We start from the raw sequence: 14,962 nt of genomic DNA, 5'->3' as shown, positions 1-14,962 counted from the left end.
GGAGGACGACGAGGAGGAGCCGGAGGACGCCTCAGACCCCTCCGAGGGGGATGGTGTGGAGGGAGAGTGGGAGAGCGAAAGCTCGTCCTCGTCCCCCGAGGACTGCGGGGTGCCTGAGGCCAGCGAGCCCCCGGGCGAGGAGGAGGTAGGTGTTCGCCTCAGATAACACAAACCTGCTTCTCAAAGCACATGGCACAACCTGACCATAAAGCAGAGTTTACATCACCTCTGTAAAGCACAGGTGTTTGCTGTCTAGTCAGGCCATGCAGAGTGTTGTCATGGGTCAAAACGGCGCCGGGCCCAACAACAGGGTTGACTTCAGAGGCCTGCCAGGTCCTAGGGACAACTGTTAGGCGTGGAGGGTAGCGTTCCCCCAAGTCAGGATGCTGGCAGATAATACCCTAAAGCACAGGGCCTGTAGCCTTCTCTCTGCATATGAGATCAGCAAATAAAAGGAGCAAAACAGTGGTACTACCCCAGTGGCTTTAGAGTTTAAGAATATGATTAAACACTTCTGCTAAGAGCAAAGAGAACTTACATTAAAATTAATATCTTTTGCAAACTGAAGTGTTACTTCTTCTGGATGATCCCAGAGGTTCTGCCTGCTTTAGGTCTTGTGGCACGGGTGGAGGAGAGGAGGCCAAATGGGTCATTTAGCTGGCATGGCACTAACTTAAACTGTTAGTATGTCTGCAGCTAATAAAACCTGGATAAAACCAAGACCGAAGATGCCAGGTTTTAATTACAATAACTTAAAGGAAATTTCACGTAAAGGAAAAGGTTTTTTGCTGCCGTCAGGTTGGTTGTAAGCAGTAACTTGTTGCATGCTTCTTTTCTGTGTGAAGTTGTTCCTTTGGCATTAGTTATTAGGTGGTAAAATATATACTTAACTAAAAGTTTGGTATATTAGTCTTATTTGAACACAAATACACATTTCTATTTATGATTTAAGATACTAGTCTCATTTGGTACCTTATTTTATTGTTTTCCTGGTAAGAGTCATGATCACAGTGCTACGAAGTATGTTCCCCCTCAAGTAAGGAAAGCTCAGGAGACACTAGATGACAAGAAAAGAGAAGAATTGGGAAGACTGAAGAAAATGGTGAATGGTCTCATTAATAGGTAATGTAATGAGGAAAGTCATTAATCTTTCTGGTTCGATGTGACAGTGCTCATCATTCAAAGAAAAGTGGCAAGGATGTGACTTTTCACAAACCGATTTTAGGTTGGCAATCATGTCTGCTATCCTTAGTTATCTTTGTTGATATAAGTTCTTCAAAGTTGGTCATTATAGAAGTTGGAAAATCTAGAAAATAAATTTAAGATTGGACTGAATTCCACACAGCAGTTGCCTGCAAGTGCTAGATATAATCCTAAGTGTCAGTTGGAGTATGCCTATAAAAAAAACCTCGTAGTGTGAGTTATAACTCCCCCAAAAAGAGCATGATTTTCTTTTTTAAACTAAATTTCTCCAGCGCTACAACTGAGGAGGAGCAACACTTCATAGCTTAAAGTACTGAAGAACAGAAAAAGTAGTTGACGCTTTCACGCGTTTTAATTTTGGAGTATTTTTAAAATAAGAAATCTATTGGCATTTTCTTTTATCTATGTTATCTGTAAAGTGCAGACTACAGTATGCAGTTTGTTCAGTCGTTTACAATTTGGTACACCTTGTATGTTAGAAAAGTATGAAGTATTTTCATACTTAATTTGTCCAAAGACTGTGATGTGCCATAGTTACAACTGCTAAGAACAAAGTGTGTTTTCTTAATAAGTCTGTTCAGCGTGACAGTAAGCACATTGACAGTGCTTTGTAAATACTGCCACTAATCTGTTTTTACATGTAAATACTTAAAAAAAAAAAAAAAAAATTAAACATATGTTGTATTATTTTAGTTTAGTGAACACAGCAAAATACAAAAGGTCCTTTCCAGTCATCTTTTCAATCTTTCTTCTTAAGCCAAGCTAGTTTCTCTAAAAAGAATAGGTTGTTTGTTGGGTAAATTGAAAATTGTGGAACCGTGTAAAGAGAAGAAGTGAACATTGGGTTTTGTTTCTCAATAGGTTGAGTGAACCGAATTTGTCCTCCATTAGTGGACAGATGGAAGAGCTCTACATGGCCAACAGCAGAAAGGACATGAATGAAACTCTGACAGATATTCTCATGAATGCTTGTGTTACTGCAGTTGCCATGCCTGCGAGATTGATGATGGAGCATGTCCTTTTGGTCAGCATTCTTCATCATAATGTAGGAATTGAGGTAATTCTTGTGGTTGGGACTAATTTTGTTTAATAATACATATTGTAGAGTGTTCTTCTTGATATTTTATTTGAATTGCCTTTTAATTTTTGATTGTGTGTCACTAAAAAGCATTTCTAGTTGAATTTCATCGGTATTTGTAGCTTATTTGCTAGGTGTCCACAAGTGAAAGGGACCATCTGTTGCTTTATCTAATTAATTTATTTCCTCCATGAGTTACCGCTGATCAGTTATAAAAACATCATTTTTTTTCATCAAAATCTTTCTGCATCCATAAAACTGATTTTTTTAAGCTTCAAGTTTTCTCCTCTTTAATTACACTAATCCATTTCTGTTCTCTGTGGTATACGAGGGTATTGTTCTTGAATGATGTGTATCCAGATAAGGAAAGCACTACAGTTACAGAAATCCTTTTATATCAGTGGAAAAAGTCCCTTTTTAAGCCCAGTTATGCAAATCATCAGTGGAATTAACTAGGTATATCAATGACTCCAGAATATCAGAAACTTCAAAAAGCATGGCAAATTTTTTGGAGGTTTTTCTTTTGTGTTTTTAAGCCTGATGAATGGTTGAAATAAAATATCTCTTGCTTACTGTTAAGAAGCTGAAACTACTGATGTCAAAGGGAAGATTTTAGCTAATTTCAGTGAAATGTCTTTCAGGAAACCGAGGTGTTTCAGCACCATGTTTCCATCAAGTTACATTTTCTTTGTACATCGCAATGCAAAAGATGTATCAATGCAGGTTCTTCTGTTTGTCTTATAGTGACCTGAATGCTGTCTCTGAAACTGTATTAAATATCAGATGGGTGCAATTACAGCAGCTTTCTCCATGCAGCCTTGCCATTAAACTTTTTTTGTTCCTCTTTGCTGCTTGAAAGGCAGTTCTGACTGCAAATATAACGTAATATTACAATGCTGTTTTAAGAGAAACACAATCTTTTTAGAAGTTGACACTGTGCAAAATACCTAGTAATAGGTTTTAGCTATAGATATGCTAATAGGTATTAGAAATAGGCAGATGATATCCAGACTGTCTGCTGTACTACTGACTCTGTTACGCAGCATCTTTGAATCTAAGACTGTAGTATTTAAGTATACTATAAAGCCCCATTATTTTTTCTGTAAAATAAATGTAGAATATGCATTACACGGAAGTGTGATAGTGCAGCTGCATTTACAATTAGTTTGAGCAATGCAGAAGTTGGGATTCCAGTAACTGTGTTTATACATTTGTGCAATGTGATCATTGGATAGTTAAAACCTAAGCTGGTCAAGGCTTGTAATGCAAGTCAGTACTGCTACTGGGACTTCTGGTTTTCATAAGAACAATCAGCAAATATTAGCACCATGATAACGGAGGGGAGTCTTGTTTAGCAGTAATGTGTTCATTACCTACCTATATTTTGGTATGCTTTCTAATTCCAGTCTTCAGCATCAGTTCTCTCTTCACAAATACAGATTTTGCAAAATTTCTTTTCCCAACTGTAGCACTGACAAATGGCTAAGACTTATCCCCACTTCAAAATCAGCCTAAGTGCATGCTCAGCAACTGTGAAAACTTGGTATGGTGGGGGTTGTTTTACAATACTATTTTTTACCCTCCTGTTAAAGATTTTGTTCTGGAATGCTGAACTCTGTGACGCGTTTGGTTTTTGACATGCAGCTTTTACTGGATGAATGACTAGCAGTAACAGCATGCTAGCCTGACAGCTGGGAAGATGCTAATATGTGTCCATGAAAATTATGTAAACAAATTCTGATGTATGTGGACTGTAGGTTCATAACATTTGCTTTTCTAGCACAGACTTTAAAAGGCAACTGGATGGCATATATGAGGTGTAAATAACATATACTTCAAGAAAACATCACACTTAGATATTTGTATATGTAAATGTAGAATGTCCATATTGGTTGAGAGGAGCAACAATATTTCTTTAAAATTAATAGTGGCAGTGCCCCAAAAATGAATGTTTTACAGATGTCTGTAAAATCTACTTACAGTTAACTGCCGGATTTTTTTTAAATTTTTTTTTTCTCCCCTTAATGGAACTATTGCCAGGTCGGTGCTCACTTTTTGGAAGCCGTGGTGAAGAAATTTGATGAACTCTGTAGGAGTGATGCTGAAGGGAAAGAATGTGAAAATCTGCTTGCCTTGATTGCTCATCTGTATAACTTCCATGTGGTTCATTCCCTGCTGATCTTTGATATTCTGAAAAAGCTTGTTAGCACTTTCACTGAAAAAGAGATTGAGTTGATCTTGTTTCTTCTGAAAAACGTGGGCTTTTCCTTAAGAAAAGATGATGCGTTGGCTTTGAAGGAACTGATCACTGAAGCCCAGAGGAAAGCAAACACAGCAGAGAAGAAACTCCAGGATCAGGCTAGGGTATGTGTGTGGTTTTTGAAGATTTTCTGTTCTGAATAGACTTTAATAAGCACTTGTGCTAGTTTACCAAAATGTTTTCTGCTACTCTCTATTTAGATTCTAAGTTACCGTTAGCGTTCAGTTGTTGCATTCAGTTATTTGCATTCTTCTTGTCTGTCTTTCTCCATTAGTTCTTAGGACACAGACACCAAAATGCTTGTAATGGCTGAGACTAGGGCTGTTTTGTGTCTTACGCAATGGACAGTGCTTCTGCTTTGTGATACTTTGTACACTTCAAAAGATGGTCACTGAGGCACGGTGTTTAGCAGATTAAGCTTTGAATTGAAGCTTGAACACGAATATAATAGGAGTTAAAATAAACATCCTTCTCTGTATTCGTATTCATGTAGTCTAAATTTTGATGTATATTGCCAGCTGAGTTTATTCTCACAGAATAGTAATTTCAAAGTACACTTCCTACTTTATTAAAGAAACTCGCAGCATATAATCCACAGAAATATTTCTTTCCCAATAGGTTCGTTTTATGCTAGAGACTATGTTGGCACTAAGGAATAATGACATGCGTAAGATTCCTGGTTATGATCCTGAACCAGTTGAAAAACTCCGCAAATTGCAAAGAACACTGGTGAGAACTTTCTTGACATATGTAGTATAGCTGTTCTTAAACCAGAAGTAATTATTTGTATTGTACGTTGGCTTGATGGGCTATAGTATTTTTTAATTCATTTAACATTCTGAAACCCTTGTGGACAAAAATCACTTCTTAGATTGTTAAGTATTATTTCCTGTGTCCAAGTTTAGTCAGCAGTCAACCAGCCTTCTGCAGAACAGTTTGAGAAAGGACATAATACTTAGCCAAAGACTTTGCCTCAAAGTCCTATACTTGAAAAAGAGATTGTGGGATGTTTAATGGTTGTGCAGAAGAAATGAGTCATTATGACAAGTTCCTTTTTCCATAGATTTTGGATGCAGGCACCTGCTCCTAACTTCACCAGAATTATTTTGGAAGTCTAACACTTCTGAAAACCTGAATGTTTTTTCTTTCTTGTTTTTTTTGGCGGAGAGAGGGCAGTTTGTCTAGAACAACCGAGTACAAAATGCATGAAAGTAATTGTCTCTTTGGATTGAGAACTAATTCATTTTCACAAGACTTGAATCTGGTTTTAGAGTCACTGTATCTCCAACCTGAAAATTACACTACTTGTCTACAACACCTAGAGAATCTTATTTTTCAGAAATTTGTAAGTGCAGGATGTGCACATCAGTGATAATAGGCCAGGCAAAAATAAGGTAGGCAACCTAGTTTTGTAGAATTTCCTCTCTTAAATTTTCACAGTCCTCTTAGTATGCTTCTAGCCTCTTTTATTGAAAATTCTTACTTTGTTCGAAGAGTAAACTTTTTGTTGTTTGAGTTGTACAAAACTTAAGGCAGTTTGTCACGTCATTTTATTTGATCACAAGTGTTCAGAAGGAAAATCATGTCCAGACTGTAAGATGCTGCAACTGATTTTCAATGTCAGCATCAAGTCTGAGTTCTAATCAAGTTTTATGATTGGAAGATGGCTACTTTTTAATTGATTGTCTCTTTTTTTAAAAAACAAACAAACCACGAGCTTCTAAATGTAGATTTAAGCAACTTGTATTTGAGAAATTAGAGCATTTGGGAAACTCAAAAATTCTTTTTAGGTTGCTGACTGAAACTAAAGGTTGTGGGGGGGAAATATGAAGAACTTTGTGGAGATTAAGTTATTTGTTTTAAAGTAATTTTAAGTAATTAAAGTATTTGTTGTTTTTTTTTTTTTAAAGAAAGCTTCAAATAAAAGCTTTTGGATTTTTTGTGTGTTGTTATTCAAGGTTCACAGCAGTGGTTCTGGAAAAGAAACTCAGCTCCGTGTCTCCCTGGAATCTCTCCTCAGTGCTGATCAGGTTGGTCGCTGGTGGATCGTAGGGTCGTCCTGGAGTGGAGCGCCAATGATCAATGATACAAACAGCAAGACTCAGCAGAAACTGCATATAGGAAAGGTAAATCCAAGCAGTGCTGGATTAGCAGTCTAAGTGTTTGTGATCTTTTGAATATTCTTCATACAGGTGAATAGGTTCATATCGGAGCCCATCAAAAAAACCTTCATGGACTCTTGTAAGACTAAGATTTTTGGACTGAAAATTCTTCTCTTACATTTTTCAAAATGTTGTATTCATGTGCTTCATAAGAGCTGTTACTACAAATATTATGGTATAGCTTGTTTTTTCTTATCCTGTGGAATTGCAGAAGTAACTTGTTATGTAAGTGGAAGAAAAGACTTGACCTAAAATGGATTTGCTAGTATGAATTCTGACAGGTAGTGTTGTCTGTCCGTGGGTGGCATATATCTAAGCTGACTCTAAAGGTAGTGTGGTAAGATGGTCATGGCGACTTGCATTAGAGAAGCACATCTTAAAAATAATTGGCACACTTAAAATACATTAAAATATATTTCCCTAGTTGAAAAAGCTCCTGATGATGCCTGTGCCTCTGGACAAAAGCTCAGGACCTTTGGATTGATGCTCTATAGTTTACTGGAGATCTTCATTAATGGTCTTAGTAGAGGCTGTACAGAAATAGCTTTCTTAAAGCAAACATAAATAAAATAGCATTTAATTGTTTCTTTTTCAGGTGAGTTCAAAGATAATGGAGCTTGCTCGTAAGCAGAGAATGAACACTGATATCAGGAGAAGTATTTTTTGTGTCTTGATGACAAGTGAAGACTTCCTGGATGCCTTTGAAAAGCTTCTCAAGTAAGTGCAGACTAGCACAGAAGACAGCCCAGAACTAAAAATAGCATAAGCTGGATTGGAAAAATAACATTTGCTGGTCTAGGCTTAAGAGCATTTAATTGATAATACAATTAAAGAAGTGCATAGCTAGGGATCTATGTAGTGTAAAAGGATAGGAGAGGGACCAAAACCCTGGTGTAAGGACTAGTAGGGTGCAGGCAGAACTGACTGGCAGTCAGAGGAAAGGACTAGCCCCTGTTACTGTCACTCATGTCTGTAACTGTGATTTACAGCATCTTTTGACTTAAGAAGCCTGTATCTTTTTGCATTGAAGGCGTGCATCCCGGTCTAGCGGATGGAAGTCTGTTGCAGGCTTGCTTCCTTGCAGAGGCAGACCAGAAGCCCCTTCAGAACACCTCTTGGTTTTGTCGCTGGATTTCCGTACTACTGCAACTTTCTTTACTTCTTGCCACCTTGTTAAGCCATCCTGTAGGTCTCTGTCGATACTTGCATGACCTGGTAGTGTTCTAGCACCTCCACTTCCTTCTTGCAGAATTTATTAGCTTTGGATTTGCTCCAGGATCACATTTCATGTTAAGACCAGTTTCCTTACCACTTGGCAAACAGTTCTTTAGAAGAAGATGTGATCAAGGAAAAGCTCAAACTAAGCTATTCTTTGTGTTTGTCAGAATATTAATTGTAAGTCTGCAGTAACTGGGAGGGGAGAGATCAGGTCTGAACTTTTCTATTGCAGCCTTGTAATTCAAGGGAATTGTCTTACCAGGATGGCATGCAATTATTTAATTTGCTAACCAAACCAAAACAGACTTTGTAATAAAGTCAACTAATATTTGATTAAATGCCACTTCTGCAAAACACAGCTTGGATTTAAGACTGTGATGGAGTCATTCCAATATCTTAATATGGCCTGTTCAATTAAAAGAAATTAGCTGCTGCTGCTGCAGTTCTTGCCAAGACCTGGTAGTTCAATTTGCAAATTGATCCTTGACTCTCATCCATGCTATTTAAACTAGTGTACAAATCTGTATACATACAGGCTTGGCAGGAAAACTCTGTCTGCAGATTGCCTGGTGTGTGTTCATACTGATTTTTATACAGCGAGCTCAGAGAGAGGAATTCTCAAATCTGCCCACGTCCGGCAGAGTATAATGGAAAGTACACAGAATTTTCAGTGAAGGAGTTAACTTTAATATGAACGTGCATTCCAGCGTGTATGGGAATTTATATTCGTATGTTTGATGTCAGTCTCATGAGGAAGAGCCTGAGAAATACATAAAGAAATATTTTTAACTGGGCTTGATTCATCTGCTGCTAGATCTCTGGCAGAGTTGAGGTATGGTTAAATGATAATTTAAACCATTTAAATCCATGCTGCTATAGTTCTGCTTGTCTTTATCCTCCTTACATCAAAAGAAAGTAATTAGTTTGAAGCTAGAACAGCTCCCTGAAGTGGCTCAGCTTGTGATTGCAGAAGTGTCAATGTAAAGGGAGGGCTGGAGACATCACTGGAGACAAGAAGAGCGTGAGACTTGATCTATTTCATCAGCTGGAAGGCCGCACCTCCTTCACAAACCACAGATTCACACATGAGGGGGAATGAATGCTTCTTAAGTTTGATGAAGAGGCAATTTTTTAAGCTATTTCATAGAGATGAAGAATTTGAGAAACTTTACATCTCACAAAAAACTGAAACTTGTAAAAGTCTTAGGTATCCTGTTGTAGTGTGGTGTGTAATTCAGGATAGCGAGTATGTGACTACGAAAATCATTTGAACTGACTTTTAAAAGGTGGGTTTGAGTATTGCTATTTTTGATCTAAAGGCAATGATAGTCTTGGGCTTCAGCTGATGATAACTAGCCTACTTAGAGGCCGGCTTCTGCTGGTGACAAATAATCTACTTCAGAGGCAGTTATCCCATATACAAGGGGAAATTCTTAAAGTGATCAAGACATACAAGTCCATGGGAATCTTGTTAAGTCATGAATCATTTAATAGGTGAGATGGTTGCACATTCTTTATCTGAGATTATCAGGCTTATGAAATCTGTACAGGTTTACGGTGAAGCTCAGCAGTGAAAGACAATCCTGACTCTTAAATTTAGATGTTTAGGAATGCTAGGTCTGAACAGAGAAAATACTGCTAGCTCTGTGAAGAAGTGAAGGCAAGAACAAAATTGAGCATCAAAGTGCTGATTTACTTGGTTACAACCATCTGGCAACATGAATATTTCCTAAATAAGCAAGTCATGATAGAAGTGATGATGAACAAGGAAAAGGAGGGTGTGCCAAATCAGTGATTGCAATGTAACTTCACAAGTCATCTATTAAATGCATGTCCGGTGGCTGAAAACCTGTGTATTTTTTAAAAAAAAACTTTTGTTGCTCTGTGATAAAATCAGATAGAACTTGGCTGATGGGAGAACAAGTGAATTGTATCACAGACACAGCACTTAGAGTGCTGGTCTCTTTTGGAGAAGCAGACTTCTAAGTTTTCACCGCTCATTAGCAATCAGCCTAGAAATCATCCCAGATTTTCCTATTGTAAAACCTTAAATTCTGGGGGGGGGTTGGCTGAAAGACAATATTTTCTCTGTTAATCTGGTACATGTCTGTGATCAAATGCAATGGCAGATGTCTGGAGGTGTATACAAACGAGGGATATTAGACTCAAGCAATGACAAACTGTACTTTACAGACTGTAGAGCAAGTTCCAGTGGAGTCAAACTTAGTTAGAAAATACACTTGAGTTATACTAATGCCATAAGAAACTTGAGCTTGAAGCAATGAAAAGAATTTTGTTTGACAGTTTTCAGATTATAATATGAAGCATTTTTCATTTTAATTGGTTTTAATGCTGCCAAGCATTTGGCAGCCCTGGAAGCTAAATCATATTATTCACAGAACAGGTGCATTGCGAGTTAGTTACCATTCCCTGCCAAAGCGTCTCAGCCCTCTTTTAGACTGGTCAGCTGTTCAAGTGGGCAGGCTGTTCAGTCCTTGGCTTTTATGCTGAGGCAGCCAACATAAATACTGTTGATACTGACTGTTTTCTTCAGGCTTTTTTTTTTTTTAAGGTGGTTTGAAATCACTGACTGCATCCTCTTAGGCTACTGTCAAACAACAGTGAATTTCAAGTATTATGTAGCATGGAGTTGACCTAGAGATGAAAAGATTCATCTCACCAAGTAGGAAAAACATCTTAAAATATTTTCTTATCCCTATTAAGTACCACAGAAGTGAAGGGCCCTGGGTATGTTTCTCTAAATAGGCTTATACTGATCCAAAGGCTCTTTTCCCTCCTATGACAATAGGTAAAAGTGTGAGATAACCACAACAAGTCCTACAGGTCTTGTTTCACTATTCAACCTTCGTATTGGTACACCATGCAGCAGCACTTGCTGCAGTACTACTGCTATGTTCAAAAGCACAGGACTCCATGATGACAGGGCCCTCTCCGCTGTTTTTCTTCATGGAGAGCTACAAACGTGGAGTGGGCTACCTTTCCTTCCCTGGGGGTAATTATACTTGTATCATTCCACTTTTGTCTGCTGAGGTCATGCTTTTGCAGCCACTCCTTTAACACCGATAATACTGTAGCATTTCCATATTGCCATACCAGGATACTGATTTAGCCCACAAGTAAAATTTAATGTGGCATTTGGAGGTTTTTTTAGTATTTCTCTCGGATGTTGACTGTAGCTCTTGCTTTGTGGCAGTAATTTTTTCCTTACTAAACGATTCTCATTCTCTTGCTATGTTCTAGGCTTGGACTGAAAGATCAGCAGGAGAGAGAAATTGTTCATGTTATCCTCTACTGCTGCTTACAGGAGAAGACATATAACCCCTTCTATGCATTTTTGGCTAACAAGTTTTGTGAATATGAAAGACGATTTCAGGTGAAGAAAATCTATTTCTACTTCGGTTTAGTGTCATTATTGCAGTTTGGAAGACAGTTACTAAATACCTGAGAAGGGACGCATGCCAGTTAAGATCTTGATCCTGAGGAAAAATTCTGCTGGTATAGCTATGCATTCAGTGAGGCATACTCATGGTCAGATCTGAATAGGAAATAAAATAACTACTGCAGAAGGTTTGCTTTCCTCTGTTTTACACATTTTAAAAGAATTGAACAGTCTGATCAAGCATCTCTGTTAATTAACAGAGGGCTCATAAAGAATAGAAGGTCGAAAGGTTTTGTTATGTTGATACTCATTTAAATGGTCACTTGATTTGTAGGATTTTTTTTTTCCTTTGACACCTAGGTGACATTTCAGTTTAGTATTTGGGACAAAATCAGAGACTTGGAAAACCTGTCAGCCACTGCCATCTCCAACTTGGTTTCACTGTTGGCTCACTTATTAAGGGCAAAATCATTGCCACTTTCAGTTCTTAAGGTTGGTGTGTTTTCTTTTCAAAATACTTCTGTGTTTTCCTTGCATTTGCCAGTTCTATGGAAAATGTATTTTCTCTGTTACCTAGCTGGTGCTTCGGCTGTTCATGGTTATAAGCTAAGACAAAATTTGTTCTGAAATTACCAAATTAATCTAATTGATTACGGTAATGCTGTCTTTTGGGGAAAAGGGAACCTGTGGTGACCCAGGCATACAGAAAGTCTACAATTCTATGTCTAAAGCAGTTGTAAGGTTATTTTCTTTAGAGTATCCAGAGTTGGAACTGAGGCCCCCTTCATTTGTCAGTGGATTCTGTGCTATGCTTTTTAGCTGATGTTGGTTTTCATTAGACCAGAAAGAAATCTACTGAGCACTTGGATTTCAGAATGGGGAGTCCATAGAGTTTTATTAGAAGAATAGCTGAAATGTGTTAAACAGGCAGTTATATGGATTGACCTAGGTGCTTCTGAAGTATTTATCTAATTGAGAAATTATATCCGGTATTCTGGTACTAGTAGACAGGTTATTTCTTAGAAACTTCTCTGCTTCCTTACTGATTGGCTTTTGGAGGCAGTGTTCTCAGCTAATTGTTCTGTGCCAAACTTAAGACTCAGTGTATATATGGGAGGCCAGTTGGTGTGCTAAAAGCTGTTCATTTAGAAGAGAATTCAGCTGTTTGAAATACTTGAATTAATCTAATTGTCTCTCTCCCTCTCTCTCCACTAGGTAATTGAATTCAGTGAACTAGATAAACCCAAAGTCCGTTTCTTGCGACAAGTATTAAGCATGCTGTTAATCAAAACAGATGCTGAAGAACTTAGTGACATTTTTGTGAGGTAAGTGATCAGAGATCTCTCCAGGGAACCCTTGGTGAGTAGTAATTAAGAAGATAAGAAGTTTGCTTATTTTGTTTGGAATTATACAGTGCCTTTTCCAAAGATCAGCCAGCCATCCCTTAAAAAGTAAGCTTTTCTGGGTGAGTGGGGGAAAGCATATCATTTGTGTGTTAGTACAGGCTCTGATACAGATACAACTGTGAGAAGTGTTATACAAAATAAGGCTTTCAGATATTCAATGTATCATTTTGGTCATAGGACTTCCATGAGCAGAGCTCTGTAGTTACCTGCTTTCCTTATTGCTTTACCATCTGTGTGCAGTGGGATTCACTCTCCCAGCAGTCTTTCCTAGAAGGTATCTTTAGATGTAAGAAGGAAGAATAAAGAAATACTAATGAGGGAAAGGTCTGGAGGATTTTTTTTTTTTAAATCAACATTGTCTGGAAAATCTTATTTTTGTATATGGGGCAGGGTTGCCTGGAGAGGCATCTCCATCCTTGGAGATACTTAGGACTTGAGTGAATAAGACTGTGAGCAACCTGAGCACACCTGGATGTTAGTCAGGCAAGATGACCTGCCAACATCCTTTCTGACTTAAATTATTCTGTGATTCCGTGATTTTGTTGTATTAAACTTGCAATGTCACATAAAGTTAGAAAAAAATTAGGTGATGATGTTTCAACTGTTAACGCTGCACCACAAGGAAGCTCAAACGTGGTGTTTGCCTCGTTTGCTGCTGTAATGTAATTGTTTACATAAAGCAAGTCTAAGACTCCAATATTCCATTTTATTGTTGAGGATCAATGGTATGTTGAGTGTGTTTGGGCTGTTTGCCAAAGCGATGTAGACTTACTGGTAATTTGAAAGCCTCTTCAGAAAAGCTCCTTTTATAGGTTGGATTTTTTTCTATGTCTCTGTTTGAAGAAGATAAAGAAAAAAATCAAGAAGCTTATGAAACAGTAGAAGACTAAATACTATTTTTGATCTGTATCTTTCAGGATATCTGACAACCCCAAACTGGGAATGCTACGGGAAAGTTTGAAACTCTTCCTTACTCACTTCTTACTGAAAAACGTACAAGCCCAAAAAAGTGCTGAAGAAGCTAGCTTATTAAAAGAAAGAGTTGAGCTAGCTACCAAGGCTTTGCAAGCAAAAGAACCCAAATTGAAGCTATAGTTCTGGTTTTCTAATAAAACATATGGAAAAACTAGGTCTGCGTGGAGATGCAAGGCTTTGTTAGTCTTTCAGACCCAAATAATTGAGAAGATCTGTGTTACTCTAAAGGATCCATTTTTTGATGTAAACAGTTACCTTGCTCTGCACACTAGTTACAGGTTTAATTGAAGGTGATGCAAGGCCTTTCTGAAGAAAGGGAAGATATCTTTGCCACATCCCTTTTTAGTACAGGTGATTCGTGGTGATGGTTAGCATCTGCAGAAGATGTTGAATTTCTCTTCTGTGATACTCCCAGTCAGCAGTAGCGTTCTGCATTGCGTATTCTAACCGTTAATTTAAAATAATAGCATGATACTGACCACTGTATGTTAAAGAAGCAGCCTTAACCAAAGGCTTTTAATAACTAATCATTGTACTTGCCTGAAGAAACAGGCCACTAGATGGCATAAGTACTGGTGAGTCAGTTTTGGAAGAAATCAACTTTTTTCTTAAAGTGTTGAAGTTATCTGCTAATTCTGTGAATTGTTTACCTGACTGTGGGTCAGGAAAAGATCTTCAGTTGGATTCAAAGCTGTAGTAAAAGGACTTGAAGATCTGACTTTGCCCAATTGTATTGGGTTTAGAGATCACAGCATAGTCTTTTTGTTCTTTTAGCCTGTTTTTCACAGCTTTAAAATTGGAGTTGCCTAATCACTTGTGTTAATCAGATTTTTCTAGGCATAAAGAATAATATGAGTCTTTTAATAAGAGAATACCTTCCTTAAGAATTTGCTTGCATTTTCCATGCAGATGCTTTAAAAAAAAAATCGTGTACGTTTCTTTCTGTAACACTCAGTGTTAATGGTTTGGTTTTTTTGTCACCTTACCACTACGCATTAAACTGCAATTTTTCTAAAGGCTTTGCTGTTTGTATTAGCTTTACTCTAGCTGGCTTGCCAGGAAAGGAATGACCTTAAATTGGGAGGAGGAGGGGAAGCACTTTCTCCTCTGCAGTGTGCGCTGCATCTGCATAATCTACCTGTGGGAGAGCTGCTAGCCCTATTTCTACAACCAGGCTTGCCCTCTGCTGTTCAGTAGTCCGCTCGCTTATGGTGCCTCCTAATTGCATTTGATACCAGTTGATCTATTCAGCTGCTTTGG

At 37.9% G+C, this 14,962-nt stretch overlaps 1 protein-coding gene across 1 annotated transcript in view; it reads left to right on the top strand.

Moving 5' to 3' along the window:
* NOM1 (nucleolar protein with MIF4G domain 1) overlaps positions 1-14,603 on the top strand; it is a 16,029-nt gene extending 1,426 nt beyond the window's left edge. The window contains exons 2-12 of the mRNA XM_009322498.1: positions 5-145; positions 998-1,122; positions 2,065-2,260; positions 4,322-4,645; positions 5,160-5,270; positions 6,500-6,667; positions 7,299-7,420; positions 11,183-11,315; positions 11,682-11,813; positions 12,537-12,646; positions 13,645-14,603. Of these exons, the coding sequence (XP_009320773.1) occupies positions 5-145; positions 998-1,122; positions 2,065-2,260; positions 4,322-4,645; positions 5,160-5,270; positions 6,500-6,667; positions 7,299-7,420; positions 11,183-11,315; positions 11,682-11,813; positions 12,537-12,646; positions 13,645-13,822 (1,740 nt within the window). The 3' untranslated portion in view covers positions 13,823-14,603. The remainder of the gene's footprint in view (positions 1-4; positions 146-997; positions 1,123-2,064; positions 2,261-4,321; positions 4,646-5,159; positions 5,271-6,499; positions 6,668-7,298; positions 7,421-11,182; positions 11,316-11,681; positions 11,814-12,536; positions 12,647-13,644) is intronic.
* The last annotated feature ends 359 nt before the right edge of the window (positions 14,604-14,962 follow it).

This window comes from Pygoscelis adeliae, unplaced genomic scaffold (assembly GCF_000699105.1).
Source record: "Pygoscelis adeliae isolate BGI_AS28 unplaced genomic scaffold, ASM69910v1 Scaffold123, whole genome shotgun sequence".
In the NCBI taxonomy this organism is placed as follows: Eukaryota; Metazoa; Chordata; class Aves; order Sphenisciformes; family Spheniscidae; genus Pygoscelis; species Pygoscelis adeliae.
Note: the sequence above shows the minus strand (reverse complement) of the source record. Positions and strands in the feature narration are given on the sequence as shown.